At 39.0% G+C, this 25571-nt stretch overlaps 1 protein-coding gene across 2 annotated transcripts in view; it reads left to right on the top strand.

Annotated features, from left to right (window-relative positions):
* The window catches only part of LOC134533726 (collagen alpha-1(XXV) chain-like), a 263864-nt gene that overhangs the window by 166787 nt on the left and 71506 nt on the right, over positions 1-25571 (top strand). The window contains exons 2-3 of one of the 2 annotated variants that reach the window (XM_063371316.1): positions 6854-6901; positions 24423-24507. In XM_063371316.1, the coding sequence (XP_063227386.1) occupies positions 6854-6901; positions 24423-24507 (133 nt within the window). The remainder of the gene's footprint in view (positions 1-6853; positions 6902-24422; positions 24508-25571) is intronic. The other variant, XM_063371317.1, reaches the window with a different exon arrangement.

The raw sequence follows: 25571 nt of genomic DNA, 5'->3' as shown, positions 1-25571 counted from the left end.
CAATTTATAGAGACCGGAAAAATTCGCGAATTCATTTCGCGATAGGCTAAAATACAAATAGTTATACCTCAGTGCTGCCTCTGCTATTGGCTCACAACTCACCTGGATGTCTCTGGGCCAATGAGAAACGCCCGACCAAAGCTTTATCGAATCACAGGCTGCTACGTTGGGACGTCTCACAAGACAGCAGCCAATGAGTGGGTGGCATTTGACCGAGTGTACGTAGAACTGTGGAGTTCATCCTAGAGGTCATTGAACCCGCGAATTTTTCCTGTACCTACCAATTTATCACTATACTTGCGTGTGCGATCGCGTCTCTGAATGAATTGTGAACGAAAATCAGGTTATGTGAAAGTTTATTAAAGATGGCTCTAAAACTTAAATGATTTCTCAGACAGGTCCGGAATGAAAACTTAAGCAATAGTTCGTAGTAAAAATGCAGTGTTATGCAAAAATATGAAAAAGTCAAAATTGGTTTTCGCAACTGTTCTTGTAGTGCAGGCCTAGTGTAGAGAGCCCGTTACTCCCCCACGCCCACCTCCTTCCCACTCCACACACACAGGTGGCTACCGTAGGGATTAATTACTCTGTACGCGTGCACCGCGCTTGCCGTCCAATGCGCGCGGCTAGATTACCCTGGGCGCGCACTCCCGCGCACTGCTTGCCATAAAGTTGTCTCGTGTTGGAGGCGCGCGGAAACGTAACAGACGTCACGCTTCAGCACTAGTTCCGAAACTAAAATGAAGTAGTGGCGGGGTTTTAGAAAATGTAAAAATAGTTCTAGGATAGTTGCCCAAAAAAAAAGTGCCGCATCAAACAAAGTTAAGTTCCATGCCTCGGCACTAGTAAACTGGCAAAGGCACTTCTTCCAAGCAAAATTTAAATTCAGGAAACTTTTTCGTCGCCATTGAAGCCAAAATTCTGGGCGGATCTTACTTTGGCCATTGAGGTGTTGCAGCCAGGATCCAGGTGGCTCTCGTCGCTCTGGCGGTCGTGCAGTCTCTCTGCACTAGGGCGTTGAGCGCCCCACTCTTCTCCGATGTGTGCGCACCACCAGGCGACACGAAGCAGACTCTTCTGCAGCTCCGACGATCAGGTCCACACTCTGGCCCGCGCATGCGCAGAGCGCGCCACTCGCGCATCCCAAAAAAAAAAACACCGGAATTCTGGTATGAGTCCCAGCACATGGTGGCACGCCCACGCGCACACTTCTCGTACACTTCCGGTACGCCGCACCTGCGTTGCTGGCACCCATAAACTATTTAATAAAAATTATAAAAAAAACATGAATATTTCCGTTAAAAATTACAATATTCATGAGAAGCAAATAAGCGCAGTCCAAAAATTATAAACAAAGAAAGTGAATTACTAATAATACAATGTGCCAAAACTATTAGACCTTGAAGTGAAAATATTGAATAATAAAATAAAATATTTTGGCAAAACACAAGTCATGAAACGTTCCATCCGCCTCATATTCGTAAATTATTTATATTTTCAACTAATTTCGGCGAATTTGGTGTCAAATGATTACTATTTAGTTTCAAACTTCGATTAAGCGCTGAGAGACTGGAAACTACAATACATATATTGTATATCCGAGTTTAAGAACTCTTCAGTGAGATGAACTTTTGGCGAGGTTGTGGAGTGGCAAACAGGAATTATTTTGAGAGACTTCAAAAGCGAACTACATTTCATTTATTTTTACTGAGCAACGAACTATTACTTTCAGGTACGCCCAATGGAATCAGATATATTTTGAATGATTTACCACCTACTTTTATGGTGTGTGTTAGCGAATTTTATAATAATTTTCATGAAATCTTTACATTAGTGTTCATAGTCGCCTTTATCACTTAACTTTGCCTGTTTAGTTAAAGTGTAAATATTTTATTCATATTTTTAATAGAACTAAAATACACTTAATTTTATTCTCCTTTTTCATTTTGACTTAAGTTAAGAATTATAATTTTTTCACATAGAAGTTCTTTAATGACGAGACTCAGTTATACCCTATTGCTTGCTACCTGTAATATAAATAATTTTTGTATTTAATGAATCAACCATAATTCTGTGTAACTTGGTTGGCCTCTTTATCAGCAATTTCTGACTGAACACTGATGTAAGTATGACAGTTTTGGTAAACTAGCAACAAAATTCTATTCAATAGTGTTTTATTACGTTATGCCAATATTTGTAATGCTGTGGTAGCTCAGTGTAACATGGTCGTTATTGTTTTTCTGAAGAACTTCCGAGTAACTTCAGAATAAACTCTAAGTATTATTTTAGATCAAATCAATTTTTAAATTTTTTTTTAGGAATCTAAGAATATTGAAACACTTACTATAGTCATGATGCATGGAATGGTGCCCATTTTCATGTAAAATAATCTAGGCGATTTCAGACCAGTACCGGGGTGCTAAACAATATATGGAATAGTAACATAATAAATAAAAATGAGAGCGTGTCTTTCAATACTCACCAGTGATGTGTTAACATCCAAACTCTGTAACGAATTCATGTATTGTGATGTTGTTCACGTTGCAAACAAATTTATAATATGAAACCCGAGCACGAAATTCAAAGTAGAATTCTTTAAAATAATGCAGAGCTTAATAAATGTTCTGATAAATAAAATATTCGCTTTTCAAGTAACAAAATGTCTGAACGCGATTTACATACATTCTTTCTGCGACCGCCGTTGGAATTAGCTGCCTCGACAGTGCTTACTACCATCACACGCAGATAGCAGCAAGAAACAACCGGAAATTTAAAAAATATTGGAAACGGCTCCTATAAAAGCGAAAACAAAATCCTAAACTCTAGCTCTGGACATGACTTTCGACAAGGAATTTTATTAAAATACTGTGCATCTTGTTAAATTACCTAAAAAATAATACCATAAAATTTTCTGATATGTTATAAGTTATTATTCATTATCATTACTAAAACACTATTTACCTAAAAAAATTTAAAACACATATTATAACACTAAATATGTGTTTGTACGTTTGCTTTTGCTTAGACAACGAAATCAGTCTGTAGATACTTCCTATAAACAAACCTTAAACATATTGTGCTGATTTAATACCATTATAAAATATAATATGGTAATGTTATTAGAAAGTTTTAAAAAAATTCCAGTGGTGATATTTGAATCACGTCCTTCGAAGTCAACAAGTATGCGCTCTACCGCTGCGCTGTAAAGCTTATTGGGAGCTAAGAAAGAGAAGTTGTATTATAATTAGAACCAGTGTTCTTATGTATTTTAAAATCTAATCTCACTTTTTACTATGATATTTTTAGTTTACCAAATATATTCCCGGTTAGTCTTCACTATCATAAAGCTAAATTTGATACACCAGTACGTTTGGTATGTCCCCCAACATTTACGAACGTGAATATGTTGCTGCACGTGGGTCCGCCATCTTGTTAACACATTTGCGTTCATTTACTTCCGTTACATTTTCACGAAATCACTCCTACTTAATGCCGTATACCGAGAGCTAAGATGTTCACACAACAACAACATTAGTCTAGATGTGGGGAATTTACGACTATGGCTAAGTGAAACAATGCGGGGAGATATTCACGCCGAACAGCGGGCGTGCAACGGGTTGTGATTTTCCGTGCGTCTCGACTGAACGCGCCATCCGGTCAGTGCGTTATGGCACACGGCCGCGTACACGGCGACGTGTTTTGTCCGAGCCACTTCTTGCCTTGTAGTTGTTTCTTCGACTGACCGCTGAGTCAAGTTCCCACACCGAAAGGTCTATTTTAGAAGTGAAAATAATTGCAATCTGAGACATGACTGCGAAGAAATATTCAGACACAGATATAAAACAATTTTTTGACGTACGCTTTTGCTTTTTTGCACTGTTTATTATGGAAAAAAAATCTCAAAAAGAAAATTAAGAAAAAAAATGAAAACATAAACCCTCAGAGAAAAAGCCTAAATCATCCATGGCCCATGACCAACAGATAAACCCAACCATTTAAACTGCATTGGCGTATGTCCAAGTAATTATATTAAATCAAAATTATCCATTGCATGAATCATTTAAAGAATATATTTAGACAGAGTTAGAAAAATGTTTTCAAAAAGATTACTGTAAAAGATGTAAATTGGGATTGTTTTATAGAGTGGTCGCTTACGATCGGATGAATTCAATAAATTCTTTTTATTATTATTGATTTCTTTCTCTGTGGCAACAACACACAATGCGCTGGCTTTGTACAGATCCATTATCATACCGGCCATTAGGAATGTGGTGCAGTGCCTCGGAACGGTTCTTGCGCGTCTTCCTGACGCGCCACTCCGCCGCAGTGCGGTGCGTTCCGAGTGTCCCATGTGAAGGCGGCCCTGGCGCGTGGAGGCGCGCTCCACCTGCGAGGTGCGGAGGTATGCCGCCCGCCGCACACGCGTGCCGGCTGCGCGGGTTGCGTGTCGGGCCCCCGCGGTGGGGGGAGGGGGGAGTGAGCGCCAGCCCACACGTAATGACGACCGCGCAGGCTTGCGACGCCAACAATGGCGGGATGAGATTGAGGCCCGCGGCCTGTACAGTCGCGGGAGGCTGCAACTGGGGCAGCGACTTCCCGGCAACTGCCAGCTGGCTCTGTGCATTCCCGCTGTATTAATGACATTAAATGTTTCACATCGTAAAAAAATAACACAAAACAACTACCACACAATTTCATCGTTACCATTACACTTTAAAGATGAACTAAACTTTCTCATTTCGACCCGGTATGCACATCGTAATCAGGCAACTGACAAAAAAAAATTGTTTCGTCCTTTTGTTTGTAGTCTTTGGTTAACTCGTGGAAGGAAATTGAACACTATTATTCAAATTAATGGATTATTAATAGTTTACTACTGCAATTCATCTTTGAAGATAAAAGCGTTTTCTCTTTTTCTATGTCGAGGCCAGATAAATATTTATAATATAACTGTTTTTGTGTTATATTTAAATTTAATAATACATTATTATTTATCGTGGTATCCAGAATTTTAGCATTACGATCATAAATGGCAAATGGTCAAGTATGCTGAAGCTGAGCCAGTATTCTTTAATTAACTGTTTCTAGACAAATACAATGAGAGAACCTACTATTATAAAGCTTAATTTGGTCATCACGTAAGATCTAAGGAATGGTAAAGAGATTATTGACTGCTTATTGTGTTAGACGCCATAAAAAAATCCCCGATAATCCACGTGGTATCCCAGAACCGATGACTAAACTGTTGAAAATTGGTCATCATCTTACAGCGCGTATTATACACTTCCCATCTGCAAAATAGTATATAACATCAGTAGTTTAAATTGCGTCTAAAAATTGCATTGTTCTCTTAAATGTTTGAACACTCGTAGAATCTTAATTGTTGACCAAATAAACCATTATAATTGTAGGGTATTTCATTGTCTGTAGTCTATAAAATGCTTATAAAAATACTGAAACAACTACATTATACTTGAGAACCTATCTTTGAGATTGAAATGGTAAAATTGTGGATATACTACATAATAATAATGTAATGCCAACTTTTATTATGACTCAAAAACTGTTATCAGTTTAATACTTGTCTGACACCGAAATAGAAAAAACAAAAAACGATTTTATCTTTAAATTAGAATTGCATTGTTAAATTATTATTGAAATAAAAATGTAACATTGTCTTCCATGAGCCAACAAAAGACCACAAAATACAGGACGACACAATTATATGCCAGTTGTCTGATCATGATGTGCACAATTTAAGTCGGGTTGCAGTGGTCCATCATCATCGGGCACGGCGTATTCGGGTTTTAATACCGGACCGACTAGGCTAATCAGTTATCTGCAACACTTCCACGAACTGAGTAGGAAAGATGAGGTGTCTGCAAGCTGCAGAACGCAGGTGAGTATGCTTACGTACGGGGCAAATGCTTGATGTGCTATGCACGCAGTGACATGTCCAGCATGAAAAACTGTTCGAGAGAAATTATTATTACTGGATTCATACTCCTGCGGTAATGTCTATTCCGTTCTGGAAACATAGTACACGTAGGTATAATTATAATTAGCTGTGAAATATTTTAGCATATGAAATAGTAGACTTTCTAATTTAATGCCCTTTGATTTTATTCTTTGTTAAGAGTCCTTTAACCGAAAACAGACACGCAAAGTGGTCTGTATCAATGTAATGTTCTTGTTTGTTTTTTTTTTAATAAAATAACCCTTCCAGGAAATATGTTTTCAGTATAGCAAGCAAAGTATTTAGAACACGAAAATACCAATGTTCTTGCCTAACGATTTATAAAATTGATTGATATTTTAAAATGTAAATTAAAAAATTTAAATATGTGCATGACAAAAAACACATTATTTATAATCACATCTCTACGTTTGTTTTTTATGACCAGAACTCCTATTTTTTAAATAATATTTATGAAATGATTTAGAAACCTTTTCCCAAACTTCAAAAGTATATAATTATTTCATATATAATGTATTTTTCCATTCTGTAGTAAAATGAGCACTGTTAATATCACAGTTTCATGATTGAATGTACTGTAGTATATTGACTGTACTTAAGCTTACACCATTCCAGACAAAGAATCTTTTACCAAATGGTAGTTAGTATCTGCATGTTTTTTTCCAAAGGTTTTGTTGTTTTTTTTTTAATTTATTGCACGCCCTTTTAGAGCATGACAAAATGTCCTAAGAAATTCAAAATTGAGAAACATTCTAACGTGGTACGGAATGTGTAGAGTTTTGTTTTCAAATGTGGGTTTTTTGTTTGTAATGTTTGTAGCTGTCCTCTTGATTTTGGTTGATTTAGTTTTGGGTTTTTTTTTCTGTTTACTTTTAGGGGTTTTCTGGTGACAGTTCAACGGAATCGTTCTTACCAGATGACGAAGTAAGTAGGGCTTTTCTTTTTTTTCTTTTTTTTTTAGTGATTTTGTTTCTGGTGTAATAATCTGCATGTGCATGTAATGTTTGGGTGATCCTGGATGGAAAGAAAATTATTTTCTGCCCTGTAACGTGCATGTTTTAAAGAATATCACACTTTTATTGAGAAAGTAATTACTTTTGTGGACTATGCATGTCTATTATAACTAAAAAGTACTTAAATATTTTTTTTTATTTAAATTTTGAAATACAATTACATCTTTCACCCAACAATTGTTATATTCATATATCACTGTGTTTGGAAATTTTCACATTGACCTAAAAAAAAACACTTAAACTTAAAATTATTTTTTTTTAAATTTCAAATTGCTTTTTTAATTTATTTTCAGTTTTAATTAAATTTAGGAAAATGATTATCAGTTATTATGTTAATTATTGAAATGTACATAATATTAGGATTTTATGCGTATTTTAAGAAAACATTTGAATTCATCTGAATATATTAATTAATTGCGATGTATTTATTTGCCTGTAACTGCTTATGATGAAACTCAAACTCAAAAAAAAAATTCGTACAATATAGGCATAACATTACAAATAGTATCTTAATACCTTGATTAAACGTCTCGTGGCTAATTTGGTAGTCACTAAACTGTAATTTTTGTTTAATGCACACTTGCATTAAAATAAGCATTTTAACGTATTCTATGATTGAGGCGTAATTTCTATGTAGCCAGAAGACCCACCAACTCCCAGAATGCTTATTTATGTAAACCAAGCAGCAACAGCTGTTTCTCGGCGATTGAGAGGATGAGAGAAATACCGGCGAGACGGCATGGCGCGTGGGTGGATTACACGGCGGAGCACGGTAATTATGCGCGCAACGATTATAATTTAACGATGGCGTCGGGTCTCGCAATAGTTAGAGACCGGAAAAATTCGCGGTTTAATTTCGCGATATGCTAGAATCCAAATGTACGAGGGTTATTTTTTTTTTCAACCTCCTATCGGCTGTAATAAAAAAACGGGAATGAATTGGGAAATTATTTTTATGTCAAAAGAAACGTACATCTTTACTCTATTTTTCCACATAATCACCGTGAAGATTGAGGCATTTGTCGTACCGATGCACCAGCTTTCCAATACCCACTGCATAAAATGATGCCTCCTGCCTATTCAGCCACGTTTTAACAATGCTCTGCAGTTCATCATTCGTGTTGAAGCATCGTCCTCCAAGCCACTTTTTCAACGCAGCTCGCATTTCGCCGTACAGTTTATCGTTGCAGCCATGTTGACATTCCCATAACCAAGCTTCAACTGAGGTGTGAGTTGGCCGCTCCACATGGTTGGTGGAAGGGGGTAAACACTACGAGACGTGTCGATTCGTGTACGAGCGATTAGGGTATCGATTAATGGGCATGCCATGGAGAAATGAAACTGTAATCACACTGCAGGGCACTGTTAAAACGTGGCTGAATAAGCAGTAGGCATCATTTTATGCAGAGGGTATTGGAAAGCTGGTGCATCGGTACGACAAATGCCTCAATCTGCACGGTGATTATGTGGAAAAATATAGTAAATATGTACGTTTCTTTTGACATTAAAATAATTTCCCAAGTCATTCCCGTTTTTTTATTACAGCCGATCGAAGGTTGAAAAAAAATAACCCTCGTATTTAACCTTTTGCTGCTTCAGTAATTGAACCACCGGTTGTCTGAAGGAATCAGAGCCAATGAATAATCCTCAACGAAAGAAGTATCCGAATCAAAAGTATTCTAGTTAATAGTTGTCACGAGTCAGCGGCCAATGAGCAAATGTAATTTGTCCGAGTGCATAGAGGATCTTGGAGTCCATCCTGTAGGTCATTGATTTCGCGAATTTTTCCGGTCTCTAGCAATAGTGCGTTTAGACGAGTCGGGAACATCACCTGACGTCACACAATCGGCGGCGAGAACTTCGTGTTGACCGAGGTACGGTCAATGGCGTGCGCCTGGAACTGGCATAAGTTGCTGGTGGTGGGCGGTGTCGAGAACCTGGACAATGCAAGTAAGTGGTCATCGTAGTCCTCCCTTTCCACCAATCTGCACAAGAAGACGTCAACCTTCTTGATATAATTCCGTTTTTACCGGCAGAGTTTTCGATTTAAATTCACCTGACTTCAAGACACTTTATTTCATAAGTTCGTACTGTAAACATTTTTCCGATTAGACAGAAAATTATGGCCCCGTTAGCACCGTTGTTTTGCGTGGAAAATGTTGAATTAACGTGATGCGGTTAATTGTTTGAAAGTACTGTGCATTTGCGAGAAATTTAGATATTAATTTTAAATAACCCACGTAAAAGTTAGTAAGCTATGGCAATGGCTCGCTTTTTAGAATGTAAACTTGAATGAAGGCTAATTATAAGTAAGATAATTGTTGATGTCTATTTTAGCCTAAATTTTATTTAAATTAGTAATGAGTATAAAGGCATTATTAATCTAACTTTTACAGACTCATTTTTAAGTCAATCATATTTAAATTTAAATTTGTAACCTTTTATTTAATGATTTTTTAAGTATAAAAAAAGCTTATTTCTGGGAATTTTTTCTACTATGCTAGTTACTTTTTTGTAATTATTCTTATAGTTGTTGTGGTGCTTCACAGGATATACTATTTAGTTATTTTTCCCCAGCTGTTCAGTTAGTTTAACTGAGAGTAGGGTTCCTGCACCGCGCGACAGGCGCTACTCCCAGCAAGCTGCGGGCATCGCGGGTCGGAGGGGTAGTGAGCCGTGCAGCCACGAGGGAAATGTACTTGCCGCTCGGCGGCGAGGTTGCACGGCTCGCCTCGGGAAACCTTCTTTTCACAGACGAGAGAGCCAAACGCCCGATCATGTATCTTCGGTTGTTTTTTTTTTTTGTTCATTGTAAATAATTATGGCGGTGTTGATAAAAGGAAAGGTCATAAACAAGCAATGCAACTGTATTTATTTGTACGCCGCCATATTTTTCGTTTGCCGTGTGTCCGTGAATGTTTATTTTGGACAACTCATGATAACTAATAGTAATTAGGTTAGGTTAGCTACATTATAAATACTTTAAAACATTGTGGACGGTTGATTTGGTTAGGATAGCTACATTAAAGATACTGTGAAATCATGTAAACGGTTTCCTAGCGCTGGATAGCTACATATCAAAAATTTATTTGCTAAGCAACCATAAAATGATTTTACAGTATTTTTAATGTAGTTATACTTGCCTAATATAACCAACCATCCACAATGTTTTAAAGTATTTATAATGTAGCTAACCTATCCTAATCGTCCGCAAAATCTAATGCCACACCGGTTTATACAATGAGATGGAACGGCGTATGACGTATGAGTAAGCTACATCCCAAATAAATACACCTGTTGTGGTACGGAAAAAAAAGCGAGCATGAACTTCGGGGAACTTCGGGTGTGGCTCTCTCGTCTGTGAAAAGAAGGCTTCCCGCTCGCCTCGCGCTTGTGTCGTCAGGCGCGAGCAACTCGGCTCTCAGGGTGCGACGGGCCTCAGTGGGCCAAGTGCGGCCGCGCCGGCGCGCCTGTCCGAGACTTATCAACAGCTGTGCCGTAGTTTCGGTACGCCGTATACTAGCGTGCGAGAGAGAGAGAGAGAAGTGGGGGACCAATCCTAAACAATACTGCATGTAAATACGTTTTATGCCAGCTAAGAATCTGATAACAAAAGAGCCAATATATTTTTTTAATATTTCAAAATAAACTATATAAAATAGGTTTGGAGAAATTTTGAGGCGGGAAACATTCCGTAGCCACGAAAAGAAAAGCAAAATAAAATAATTTTGGTAATCCAACTCCTTATCACCATGGAGGTAATGGAGTGTGGGGGAGGAATCTTTGGCAATTATAATCCTTGCTTGACAATACTTACCTCGTAATGGAATTTAAAGATAATTCATAGCCAGATCCTTTACGTTATCAAAAAACTTTGCTATTTGCCTTTTTACAGCTACTGCTATTTTTTATAATCAATTGCAAACTATAGTTTATCTGTTTTCAAACAGACTCTTAGTTGTGTAAAAGTAAAAAAAAATATCACGAAATAGTATATTGTTAATTTTTGCTATGTTTAAGGCTTACAATTGCTCTATTAATTTTTGCTTGTTGAGCGTGGTCACATAGTATGTTTGTCACCGTAATTCACAAGATATTTGTGAACAGAAATTTCACGAGTTCTATGGTACTTATCGCAAAATTCGTAAGTCTGTATTATCAGTTACAAGAGTTCCTTTTGTTGTTTAGATGATCATCCTAGGCGTTATTTACAAACTTGACCGAGTTTCATAAGATTAAGGCCTTCCTTTCTTATGGCATGGTCTGGTAAATTAATTAATTAGCACGTGATCAGATAGCACTGTCATGTCCAGAAACTAAGAAAAAGCGTACGTTTAGTGTAACATATTACGTTTATAAAAAAATCGCTGAACAGAAAGCCTATTTTCCATTTGTCAAGAAACGTTGATATTGCATACTTATTTTGTTCAGGCTCAAGTAGACACTCCGAAAATATTCCGTGCATGTCGTGATCTTTTCCCCGGGTTTGCTAGGCTTAATGTCCTATTTCGAGTCAGTAATTTTCCAACACGCACGCATCCAGTCAAGAAACGACGCTACCTCGGCGGAAACTGGACACACGGGAAGTAAGTCGTGATGGACAAAGCCTCCGCCCGGTTAATTCGGAAAAACTTCAAAAGGTATCTTGATTAGACGAGTTCAGTTTGACGCACTCCCACCTCGGGAGTTTCCAGGTCTAATGTTTGCCGTTGGAGAGTATGGTGTGGTGTTGGGGGGAGGAGGAGGAGGAACAGAAGTTCCAAGTCGCGCTGAAGGATGAATCGCCGAGCGAATCTTTCGGGATCTGCTCCCCTTCCCCGGAGACAAGAGCAGGAAGTCGTTTCCAGTTCCGCCTCACCTCCGCGTCGATCCCAACGTCGCTGTTCCGCACCTCGCGCCTCTTCGGCGGGCGCGCATTGTTGTCCGCGAGGGTGTCGCCCTGGGCGCGGCGGGGTGGGGGGGGCGCCTCCCCGCGCATCTCGGGCAGAGGAGGGGACGAGACAGGCGCACCTCCTCGCCATTGTTCCCGGCCGCGAGCATCTGCCGTCGCCGTCCTCGGGCGTGTGTTCCCGCCCCTCGAGGGTCACCCACAGCCGTCGACCCCAGCTCCAGACGCTCCGCTGCCCGGCCGACAGGGGTTGCAGAGGGGGTGGAACTGCTGCGCCATGTTTAAATGCCCTTAAAATCTCATTTTTGACGTGACAACGTCTAATAAATCGATGCACGCCGGCTGCACGCACGAAAAAGTGTCCCGTTACGCACATTGTCCCGTTATACACATTGTCCCGTTACATACATTGTCCCATTACGCACATTGTCCCGATACGCACATTGTCCCGTTATGCTGTGTCCCGTTACGCTCATTGCACGCTTGCGTCGCATCCGCCTATCTTCCACTCGATTGGAACAACCATCGATTTGACTTTTCCGAGGCACATTAAACTTGAAACACTCCCATTCGTTTTCATACTTTTCCTATCATCGTCCTATCCTTGACAGAATAACACAGATTGGAAGAAGTTAAATAGCGAACATGTACAAAAGTTATGGTTAAAATAATCTGTTCGTTAAAGTAATAAACATATTTGAATTAATGAGTGCAAATAAAAGTAAATTTATCAATTAAATTGTACATTTCATTTTACTCCTTCTTTGTATCCATACAAAATAGTGATAATTCAATAAAAAATGATTCAATTTTATTCATAAAAGTATGCAATCATTTCATCAATGTTTTGTTATGACGTTGTCACGTTAAACTATCGTCCGTAAACCGATTTTAGAGACAACCAATTTTTTCTCTCCTTTATTTATGTGATCGTAGTTTAGCTACCTTTATGAACTGAAGTGTGGTTACAACTTGGCAGAAAGGCCGCACGAGGAAACTCCCCACTGGTTACAAGCGTGCGGGCTGATCGACATGCACGGGCTCATGCGCTCATGCGGTGAGGGTCGCGGGTTCGATCCCAGCTCCCTGGCGTGGCTCATTACCGCCGAGTCGGTGCCCGGATTGGTTGTTAAGATTGCTCTATTGTACTGGTCGTACCATCGTCTAAAGTCTGTGTGAATTGATGCTTTGAATTTGAATTGACTTAGAAAAACTAGCACGCAAACACGTGGTTTAAAGGTTAATCGAAGTGTTGACGGCTTCGTATTCCTGTAGAGGGCTCACCCCAGCAGTCCGTCATGACCCAGCGTCACCGGATGCCGTGTCCACATTACGTGATCCGTTTTTCAATAGCTGCTTTAGCTGACATTCAGATCTCAACATCTCAATATTTTGACCTGATAAACAAAACACTCCCAGATTCATGTACCACAAGACTAGCTTATTACTAGAGACCGGAAAAATTCGCGGATTCAATTCACGACAGCCTAAAATTCATATAGTTATAACTCAGTGCTGCCTCTGCTATTGGCTCACAACTCACCTGGACGACTCTGGGCCAGTGAGAAACACCCAACCGAAGCTGTGTCGAATCACAGGCCACTACATTGGGACACCTTAACAAGACAGCAGCCAATGAGAGGGTGACATTTGACCGAGTGTACGTAGAACTATAAAGTTCATCCTAGAGGTCATTGAACCCGCGAATTTTTCCGGTCCCTACTTATTACTTATGAGTACACTGTTGGAAACTTCTGTAAATATACGGACATTTAAAAGATTAGAGTAAATAAAATAGATGTAATGTTCTTCATTGTTAAAAAAATACCTGTATTTTTAAGTAAATCTAAACAGGATTCCTAAATTCTGAGAGCTTTCATTAAGTATAAACATATACATGGAGGGAAGAAGAGTGTTTGATTCTGAATACGTAACCAGTTTTGAAATGATTTTGTTTATCCTCCAAGATGATATTAATTAACGGAGTTCCCTGAATGGTTCGTTACTTGATTAAATGCGTTATGGAGCGTATTTATTAGTATTATGAATACACTAAGGTGTGAGAGTTTGGGTGGTTTCATGAAAGTGACACTTTATGCTGAACAGAGTGTAGTCGCGTGTGGACGGATGGCACGAGGTGTGGGGGGTGGGGGGAAGAGAGAGAGAGAGAGAGACGCGAGGCTGATCGACGGGGCGATACCTTAAGGGGATTGGCATGAGCGTCGTGGGCGCCTGCCGGCCGCGGGATATGCAACCCGCCGGGCAGGGTGCTGCGGCTGGAATACTCAATCAGGCGCAGGCTGGGGTCAACGCCACTTCAAGCCCCTCATACATGGAAGAGATGTCATATTTGAATGCGTTAGACCCGTGCCGCATTAAGCTGGGTGAACAGTTGGTAATAATAACAGTAACAGTAGGTCGTGCGCAGTAATGTTTTCGAACCTACTGATTCACAACACGGCTCTAGCTGCTTGCCAGAGAACAAGAAGCCGTGGTCACACGGCGGCACTGAGAAAATTATCAAGCTAATCAAAAATAGCCGACTCCACCTCATGCACCCTCTTCAAGTTGATTAGGCACGCCATCTTTGATTTTTCAATCTTTCTGCTGTAGTTCTAATTTTGAACTATTTATCCTAATATTTGGCACGGCAAGACATAAATAATATATCCAAGACCTTCTATACCTTTTTGGAACCACATATATAGTAACAGGCTGTAGTCTGTAAGCGTCGCAAGAAAATAACTTATTATTTCACGAGTGCGATTACAACTACCATGACAACCACACCAGTTCACAAGTGTTTACTTAAACAAGTGGCCAAAGCTAAGTCCTATCCCATGTCAAAACAAAAAAAAATAATTATCACGAAAGCTTGGTTGCAAGCAGTGTCAAAATATTTTGAATTTCAATATAGCGAGGGCTAATCCCCCTTAAAGCTGGTTTACACGCCACGTTTTAAACAACGATGTACCTGCGCAGTTCAAACTTTGCAGACAAGGCGGTAACAGTTGAAGCGTCCACACACTCATTTTTATTCAGCGATTAGAACTAGACGGTTGTGGAGAAATTCTTACTTTGGTCAGTTTATGCAGTTTTGTTCGGTAAAGCTCAACGTTCGAAACACGTGCAAGGAAACTGTGTTCAAGTTGGTGCAGGCACTGGCTGCTCAAGGGAATACCCATTTCCTGTGCAACGTTACTTCGTGTGTTGCGAGGCGAGTCTAAAAATTGGGCCATTGCTTACGTGTGGAGGTCGGTAAGTACACTCGTTTACTACAATCAGTAACTCCACGCATATAACGGCACTGTAATCTTTACTTTTAACTCGCCAGGAACAATGCCCCATTCAATCAGAATTTTCGTATCTCTCGAAAATTGTAGCAAATATTTTCACTATATATGTGTGTGTGTGTGTGTGTGTTTTTTTTTTTTTTCCACATTTTTTAAATAATATGTAAGAAAATAGCCGGCGTAAGTCCAATGGGTGACAGGAAAGCCCAGAGCTAAGGAACATATCTCGGAAACACAACCCTGCAATGTTTCAAGCACTAACAGTGGCGCACAAGTTTGAATAATTGTTGCTCCTCTCAGCTGGCGGCACGCCTAACATCTCCGGGAGTGTGTCTGTAAGCGCAGTAGCTCGAAGCATGGCACGTGATCGCCCCAGAACCCCTCCCCCCTCCACCTGCAGTGCTGGTGGCTGATGCGTGTGGCCGGCTCTAGACGTCGGCGACCCCCCTCCCCCCTCCTGCACCCCGCCGTCTCACGCCACTGGAGTCGCGCCAAGCTCCAATCCGCGCGCTCATATCCCGGCCTGTGACTTATCAGGCTCGCCTCTCCGGATTCAAGTCACACATTTCATTCTGTCATTTTAAACACACACAGTGTTCGGACTTTGTGACTTATGTCCTTGTTGTGTGAAGTGTTACTTGTGCCCCTTTTGCGTGTCGTATGAACAGTTCGGAAAGATAGCGGGCAGCGTGCACACTGTTCGTTTGATTTGTACATGGCTATCGTTTCGTTGTCATAGTTGTGTTCACTAAATCAGACTCTTATTATATTTATGGTCCTCCGGAAGAAATTCGTTGAAACGAAGAATATCTAGTAATTATTGTAAATAATAAGTATGATTATATTATGATTAATGAAATACTTACTGGGTAATTGTATATTTGTGTTAATATTGTATTATAAAAATATTGTATTAATTTTATGTCGTTATTGTGAATTATTATTTTTTGTGTAAAAAAATATAATTGCTAATGTACAATTCATTATGATTATTCTTTTTGATGATATTGAAAATATTATGTTTGATATTAGTCTTGTTATATAAATAAATAGAACTATTATTCCTCCAATAAACATTAAAAATAAGATATATGAAAATCGAAAATGATTTATATAATATTCATTTATTATTGAGATTATTGTTGTTTGTAAAATGATAATTATTCCTGTTGATATGGAGTGTTTTTATTAAAACTAATTAAAATTTTATATTATGACCAAACTAATTTTTTGGATTTTTGTGTGGTAATAATATTACACTATAATTATAATGTTAATGCAGATTTATTTCAAAATAATTAATAAAAGAAAAATAACATGTCTTTCATAGCTATAAATTTTTGGTGTGCACTAGAATATAGGTACACCTTAACCCACACTTTCAAGGTTTGATAAACTTGGTGTATCATTGAGATATGCATTTTCCACTTCGGTGGACAAACAGCCTGAAAGGGCTCGGAAAAAAAAGAACTGCTCTGTTTTGACATTCACTGCCACCGATTTAAAATTTGTGCTAAACATCCTGTATGTATTTTTAGAGTTGATGTGGCGTGTGAAACCAAAGGAGTAGGTGATATAAAATATTACCAAGCCGCGTTGCTCGCCGGACGTGTCGCTGCCAGGACCCAGGTGTCTCGACTAGAAGAGGGGAGGAGGGGGATGTCTCGGCTGGCGGGGCTTGGGGCAGGGGGCAGGGGGCAGGGGGAAGCAGGGACATCGGGGACCCTCGGCACGTGTCCCGGGACTGCGGGCAGATTACAGGCCGGACACCCGCGCCGACTACCCCCCTCCTCCCTCTCGTGATCCCCCCCCCCCCCCAATCACACTGCCAGCCCAGCGGACGACGAACCACGCGGTGTCGGCGCGTGCGAGCACACGGGAAGCCTTCATTTCACAGACGAGAGAGCCAAAACCCGAAGTTCCCCGAAGTTCATGCTCGCTTTTTTTCCCCCCGTTCTATCTCATTGTATAAACCGGTGTGGCATTAAATTTTTGCGGTCGATTAGGATAGGTTAGCTACATTACAAATACTTTAAAACATCGTGGATGGTTGGTTATATTAGGTAAGTATAGCTACATTAAAAATACTGTAAAATCATTTTATGGTTGCTTAGCAAATAACTTTTTAATATGTAGCTATCCAGGGCTAGGAAACAGTTTACATGATTTCACAGTATCTTTAATGTAGCTATCCTAACCAAATAAACCGTCCACAATGTTTTAAAGTATTTATAATGTGGCTAACCTAACCTAATTGACCATTAGTATCCTTTTATTATCAACACATTTACAATGAACCAAAAAAAAAAAATAACCTCGAAGATGCACGATCGGGCGTTTTGCTCTCTCGTCTGTGAAAAGAAGGTTTCCCCTGAGGACACCAGCCTGCCAGCGAAGCTTCCCGAAGTCACTCGCGCGGACTTGAGACCCGCGTTCAGGTTCCATGTGTAACATATCAGCTCCCGGAAGTCGCGTGGAACGGGAATGTGTAACCACGTCGCTGCCATCTGCGGCGGATGACACGAACCGGGAGTCCTCGCAGCCAAAGGGAAACGTTTTTGACGTGACAACGTCTAATAAATCGATTAACGCCGGCTGCACACACGAAAAAGTGTTCCGTTACACACGTTGTCCCGTTACGCTGTGTCCCGATACGCTCATTGTACGGCAACACTTACGCCTTGTTCGATCAGTGACTGTATTTCTTCCCTTCTAAAAATCAAGAAAGTCAAAACAAAACTAACTCACGCTGCACGAAAATGTTTGTTATTATTTTAATCATGTATTTGTAGTTATAATACCAATAAATATTTTTCTAACTCAGTAAATAACAAACTGTATATTGTTAGCCACCTTCATATTTAATGTACATAATTAATTCTTCATCCTGACAAAAAAAAATTTTTGTAGTTGCCGAAATATGTTTTTACCTTTGTGAGTACAGCGTACTTTTTGTATTTCCCACATAATTTTTTTTTATTTGCCAATTTTTTAATGTGTTATATTTACATAGATTTATTTTGGCACTAGTATTTAAAATATATTACTTTTAAAATATAAAATTTTTCTTTACTATCCATAAATAGGTACCTACTTTAAGGACTTAAAGATAATTAACCGTCTGGTATTTAATTGTTTTACATTACACGAGAATTTAAAATTTGGATTTAATTTTTGGTATGTCACTATACGAAGCAGTACTGGTAGTTTTTTTTTAAAATATTTTTTTGAAGTAAGAATCCATGTCTAAAGGTATCTGTTACGACGCTTTCGTAGTCACCTGCATCTGGAAAAGTGTATCTTCCTGTGATTGCAGGCTAGACTGAACGATTGTTGTCTTCGATGCTATCTGAGACTCAGTGATGGAGAGCATTGGCGAGAACACGGAAGCATCTCATGGGCTCACAGTAACATCCACCAAGTTTATCGAGTGCGTTAAGAAAATAGGTCCACCTCTCTCTCTCTCTCTCTCTTTCTCTCTCTCTCTCTCTCTCTCTCTCTCCGTCCCGAAGTTGCGATCCGCGTGCGATCACAGTGGCTTAAGTATAGAGGTAACGTGACACTTGATGCGTGTACTGATGTTTACCCTCGTCGCTATCTTGTCCGACCAGGAAGCAGTAACTTAAACAGGTAATATTTATTTTGCTGACATAAAATATTCAAGACAATTAAGCTGGGTTTCCTAATTTCCTAAGATAGAATTTCCAAAAGTCGAAGTTTTATACCATAAATTACTCGCACGGAACACCTAAAAAAATGACGTACGTAATAAATTATCTGCAATAAACGTTATACGAATATTGAAATCACTAACTTTTAACATAGCACAGTGTTTGACAAAGTGACTAATTATTTAGTAATTGACTCAAAGGTAGGCATTTGAGAAAATTATGTATTGTGACATATGGACAATCTGTGATGTTCGTAATATTGTATGCGTGAAAAAATGTTTTATTGTTTACAATGTACTAGAAGAAAAAACCAGAGTTGTGAGCTTCGCTGATATTGGTATGGAGCCAGTGACACCACCAGAAACAACTTATATAATGACTTTCAGCCTGTTTACGAACTTCCACTCCAGGGAAGGTTTTGCTTTTCAGGCTAGGGCATGGAAATGACGTAACTTTCATTAATACTACACAGTTTTTATATTACATAAAATAAAATTGCTTCTGAGCTTCGAATTTTTTTTTAATTTTACGTGACTGAAAATTTGCTGAAGTTAAAGTTTTAATTTCACATAACAATGCTTCCATGGCTATCTCACAATTAGAATATAAATAGCCGTCTCCAGATCTCGCTATTAAAACAACTATCAATCTGTAGACATAAGATCCAGTCATCAGATAGACATGAAATAAAGTCGGATTTTACGTCTCACGACAACGCACATACTGTGGAGGTGAAAATGCATACTGTGGAGGTGAAAATGAACTACTTAGGCGATGGCTCAATGCTCATAAATTAATACATGTTAGAATTTTATATCAAACTTTCAATTTTCGATGCAATAGAGTAGTACTACATGTAGCTATCATGTCACCAAGAACCGTGCTAATCAGGCCCGAGGAATACTTATTATTTTATCGCCAAATATAGCCTTTGGCTGCTTTTAAATTGGTACGTGACCAAATATTTGCACCGTGCATAAATATGTTATCAAGCAAATACTACAATTTTACAGTTAAGGTTAGTTACATGCAAATATGAAACTAAATGACTTCAAATAAAAATCATATAAAAACTTTATACAACAGAACTTTAACATTGACCTTAATTAAACTGATTTTGAAATGGGAAGGACTTGCAATTTTTCCTGAACGGTAGTTAATTTTTTTTTAGTTTTACCATAGTAATCTAAATGCAATGTAGGTAAAAGAGAGCTTGTTAATAATTCATACATGAAATTCTGACCTCTAAAACGAATACCCATTTCTCGTTTTGTGATGATGAACGGTGACGAAGATGACAAGGTTATCTGTTCGATATTTTAAACTTTTTGTTGTCTAGTATTCTTTTCAACTGTTAAGATGACGTGTGTCAAGTTGGAAATTGATATTTTTCCTTGGTTGGTCGCCAACTTAACGTCAAGTTGGCGACCAACTTACTATATGCTATAACATTTTACGTAATGCAGCACAAGTTATGTTTTCTGCGGCACAAATTAGCACAAATTGAGCACTAATTTTTGACAAATGTTGACCTTGAAATTCCAATGTGTGGTCGCCAACTTGACACACGTGTTAAGATGGTATAGCATCTTTTTTTAATTTTTTTTTTATATTTTGGGGGTTTAGAACGGTGGATTATATAAGAAAATAGCGCGGACGTTCCAGGAACAGGAATCTGCTTGCCGGTGACGTCACGCAGGCAGATCAAAGCGTTCCTGCAGCCGCTGAGATGACGGCGTCAAGCCCCCCGGGGGAGATAATCGCGGAAAGGTTGCCAGCCCTGCGGTCCTGCGGTCTGTCGAGGGCGGGTGCTATTCCTGTTCGCAACGCCCGGCCAGGCCGTCTTCTCCCTGGGGGAACACCACGCCTCGTCACCGGACCGCGCGCTCCAGAGCGGAGAGTGGGCTCTTATTTATAACACGTGTGCGCGCAGGTGGTCCGATCTCTGAGTCCATTTCCCCCGAGTGTCCGGCCAGCATTGTGGCGCGTCAACTGCCGTCACTGCCCAGTGCGTGGCTGGTCTGGTTCACTATTCCTGGAACATCATCCACTCATTTCTCAATGTGTCAACCATTCTACTTTCTCAGAATTCATCTCACTGTATTAACATCAAGATTTATATAAATTTTCAGTAATAGTTTTTTAAGCTAAATTGTGTATTAATTTCACTGTAAAGCAATTTATTTGTTTTTAGCCTTATTTAGTTCAAAACGTTTGAGGAATATAGAGGAATATTTTTCATCTCGTCTTGGTTCTTTACGCTGAGTTGAATATATTATTGATAAATGGATTTTACTGTTAATTTAATTTCGACTGCTCTCGCGCATTATCTGCGGGGGAACAAAATTTCTCACAGGATATTTACAAAATGCTTTTTTTTTTTTTCGAGCTTCTAAAATGTCACGCAAGTATATAATAATCATAACACATTTGTGACGTAATAAATCTATTCGATACATTAAATCAATATCTAATATACATAAAGCTAGAGAAGAAACATAATTTACAAAAGCGCTTGTGTAATAATTTTACAGGAAATTTCCATTAAATTATAATAATTTTGCAATAAAATTAAAGTACAAACATGCCTTGTGAGACCAGTTTGTAAGTGCCACCACGTAATAGAGAATGTCCATAAAAAATATCCCAGTTTGAATAGTATATTATAACAGTTATTTTAGGCTATTTTCAACAAATCATACATCAGATCGAAGGTAAACTAACCTTTTTTTTCTTAAAAATGTTACAAATAATCAGTATGTACACCTTTAGTTCTATGGCGCACATCCAACCTGAAGTCCCATTCTTCCCACACTTTGGTCAACAAGTCCGGAGTAATGAAAGCAATGCCTCTTCAAATCGGTTGCTCAACTATGGCGCATTATTAGGTAACGGCGGAACGTAGACAAAATCCCTACTAATATTATAAATGTGAATATAAGTATGTTTGTTACGCTTTCACGCGAAAACTACTTAACCGATCATCATGAAACTTTGTACACATTTTCTTGGATGTATTAGAAGTAACATAGGATACTTTTTATTGAAAAAAAAACTTTTTACGAAAGATAAAAAAATGTTTGTCAAAAAATCTCAAAATCTAGCTACCTTAACGCCATCTAGCTTTCCAGTTATGAAGTTCCAACACTAAGTACTGTAATACCGTTGCACTGTATTATTGACGGTCACAATTCAATATTCAAAATTATTAATTTTTGTTACAGAGAAATATGTTTTATTGATTCATTTCCATTGTGATGATCTCTGATACTTATTTAATGGCTTCAATGCGAGCGAAGCCGCGGGTAAAAGCTAGTCTTTTATAAAGCCCCGAATAAAAAGAATGCCGCATGACGTTATGTCAGGTGAACGTGGAGGTGAGCTAAAAAGAGCTGTGACATCTCGACCATTACGACCAATCCAACAGTCATCTGGCTTTAAAGCATGTATCAACTGTAAAACTTATGGTCTTTAAACGAAACGCACGTTAAACAGAAATTACCGATTTACTCTTAGCCATTCATGACTATATAGCACAGCCATTCATCACACCAGAGAAAGTTATTTTAAGTCAATATAAAACGACTTAATTATGAATGAATGATTAATTGCCCTGCTGACCGCACAACGGCGCCACCAGCTTGACAAGACGGTTACAATGCCATCTCTTGTCGGGCAGCCCTACTAGTGTTCTAAAGTGCAAAAAAAATAGTTCTTATTGCTTGGCGACTCCTAAAATTATTTATATTAAATGATATTACTGAAATTTTGGCGGTATTTGCCGTTACTTTGAGACCACATTTCAAATTATTAGTTCCTTTGTTGTATCACTATTTACGTAGCAGTTTGTGTTAACGAAGCGAAATTAAGGTTAGCAATATAATTTAACTTGTAACATTTTAGTCCAACTTTTATTTAAAATTTAAATGTGTTTATAAGTAAAACTCACTGAAACTGACAGTTAAGTTAAAAAATGCACACATTTAGCAACATTGGTAACACTATAATTTTTTTGCGCGTAAAATTTAAAAAGGGACGAAATAAATATCAAAGTCTAAGATAATCAAGACAAAGAAGTTAAATACTCAGTGAAATAAAACAAACACGTTTTACCGAGAGAAAAAAGTTTATTCAACCAAAACATTACCATTTATTGGTTGCATGTCATTTGACGTCATTGATTTGTACATGAATGTAAGAAGACAATGTGCAATCTTACCCATGTAAAGAAGTCAAAATATTTTTTTGGAGAAAATGAAGTTTAATACTAAATACGTTGTTTAAGAATACTAGCTATATGGCACTTTCACGAGTCATCGTAACGAGATCCTTTAAAGTTATTAAAGCAGTCTTTGTGCAGCTAAGGTTTGTTTGCTGATCAGAGTGAGTTGGACAACAGGACAGATACCCTCTCCATGAACTAATGCCTGCCACTCGCGAGTGCCGCGGCTCACAGGGGAACTCACTCCGCACGTCTTCAGCCCCGCAGGAGTGACGAACCCCCCCGGTCGACGGACTGCAGCCCGACGTGAACTCGACCACTTCCGAGAACATCGCGCACCGAGCACGGGGGCGGATTGATTTTCTGTCTTCTTCGACGGCCGTCCCTTACGCTACCCGTGCGAAGCGCCCACGCAGTCGTGTGATGGGCGATTACCGTCAAACTGCATCATCACTTACCTGAAGGGTGTATAATTGTGGCAAGTAGTATAAAGACAGCGGTTCTGCACCAGGGTGCAGGGAAAGGATCTGTGGAGTCGATGTCCGCTAATTTTTTATTTGTGACGTCACGGTTGCCATTACATGGTGCCTATTGACATCATTACAGTTGTGGTCATACACGAAGTAAATTTAATACAAAACACCAATTACATAATTGGGGAAATTATTTGAAGCAGTCAGTAGCTATGAAATTCAAGCATTCCAATTAAATTTATAGTGTGCCACACTTAGAAAATCAAACGTAAGAAAATGTATATTGACCTAAAAACTTTCTAAACCAATATGGCGTATTTCAGTGCCTACTTCTTTGAGCAAAAAGAAAGGTATTTTATTTTATGTGGTTGTGCCTGAATACGGGAACAGATCTTTAGTTCCCGAAACGTCAGAACTGTGTTGTCTCGGGAACCCTTCTGTGTTCGTGTGTGCTGTAGTCGTTACGTTACCAGAGTACCTGTTTAATTTCATCGCTGAGTTTGCTGTATTGTCTGTTTGTATCATCATCGTTGTGTTCCGCTGTCTGTTTCTGTTGTTGTTTGTCTGTATTTACTGTTGTTTTTTTTGTTGGAAATGTCTCGTCGTTTTAAGCACACTGCGTTCGTCTGTGCTGTGACATTGTTCTGGTTGGTTCCTTCCACGGAATTCTCTGTGCTGTCTGTACGTTGGACATTCCTCATCGGATTATATTGAATTGTTTTCTGTGTTTTCTTGCGCATTCAATTTTCTTTGTCCGTTCTGTGAGTTGCGGTGCAGACCAGCGACGGCGTGTCCTCGCGGCAGAGAGCACACGGAAAGCTGTCTGGTCTCCGGGCGGCAGGACAGCTGAGTGACACAGCTGAGGACCGTGCTCTTCTGTTGCAGGACCCGGACGGCGACGGCTCCGAGTACGAGGGCAGCGGGCGGGGAGACGTCGGGGGCATCCCGCCCATGCCTCCCCCTCCACCCGGTGAGTTCCCCCCGCCGCAGTCTGTGCCGCGCAACTGGTCTCCTCGCTCGTGAGACCATTGTGCCGTGCAAAGCATTGTACCGTGGGTTTTTTTTAAGAACTGACCACTACGTAAAGTTGTATCTTATACACTGTTGGTAGAACCGCAAAACGGGGTGAATAGGATCACAAGTTTGTTTCATTATATTTTGAAACATATTATAGCAGAAAATAACTGTACATAGAACTATGTATTAGAACTATCATTCGAACTATTAGAACAATGAAAAAATTTTCTGCTATATTATGTTTCAAAATATAATGTTACATACTTTTGATCCTATTCACCCCACTGACCACAATCCCCATATACGGAACAACAGTGGGCGAAAAATACGTTAGACCATTTGTACTTTTATTTCAGAACTTTCAAAATTGATACAAGTTATATGACACGCACTCCTGGTGTCTCAAATTTATTTTGCCTATAAAGGCATTTAAGTTATTTATATAAGATAACATTTCCCTTCGATACCGTACGTTTATGATTACATGATGTGAAAGACTTATTTGACTAATTATTCTTTAATAAATAAAATAAAAATGAAACATCCACAAAACTGAAAAGTTAATGCACATAATAATTTCTCGTGAATAATTTACTTTGCGAATGTTACTTTCTGTCAGTAGCAAATTGTCACTCGTACAAATAGCATTGCATCAGCTCATAGACAGTAATTGGCATTCCAGAATGTCATTAACACACACTGAGGCAGACAGTCCAGGTGATTGTAGATTGGTTGCATAGCTGCCGGGCGTTAAGCTTGGTCTGAAGGGTATTTCCCCCTACTGTGTTTTTTATTAATTAATATGACGGTTACGAATCAACACACTGGTACACACATAATTGTTGTCATAAGAGTGTCTCTCATAATTTGCCCAATTAAGACAGATATAATAACTTAATTTAAAAAGACTTTGCCTATTTCCAAATAAATTGTAATTTCTAAAGATTAAAGAAAGGTTAAAGGTTGCATATTTCCCTAAATAATTTTTAAACTATACGTTTCCTATCGTATTTAACC

Source organism: Bacillus rossius, chromosome 7 (genome assembly GCF_032445375.1).
Source record: "Bacillus rossius redtenbacheri isolate Brsri chromosome 7, Brsri_v3, whole genome shotgun sequence".
NCBI classification, from domain to species: Eukaryota; Metazoa; Arthropoda; class Insecta; order Phasmatodea; family Bacillidae; genus Bacillus; species Bacillus rossius.
This window is presented reverse-complemented; position numbering and strand designations above follow the sequence as displayed.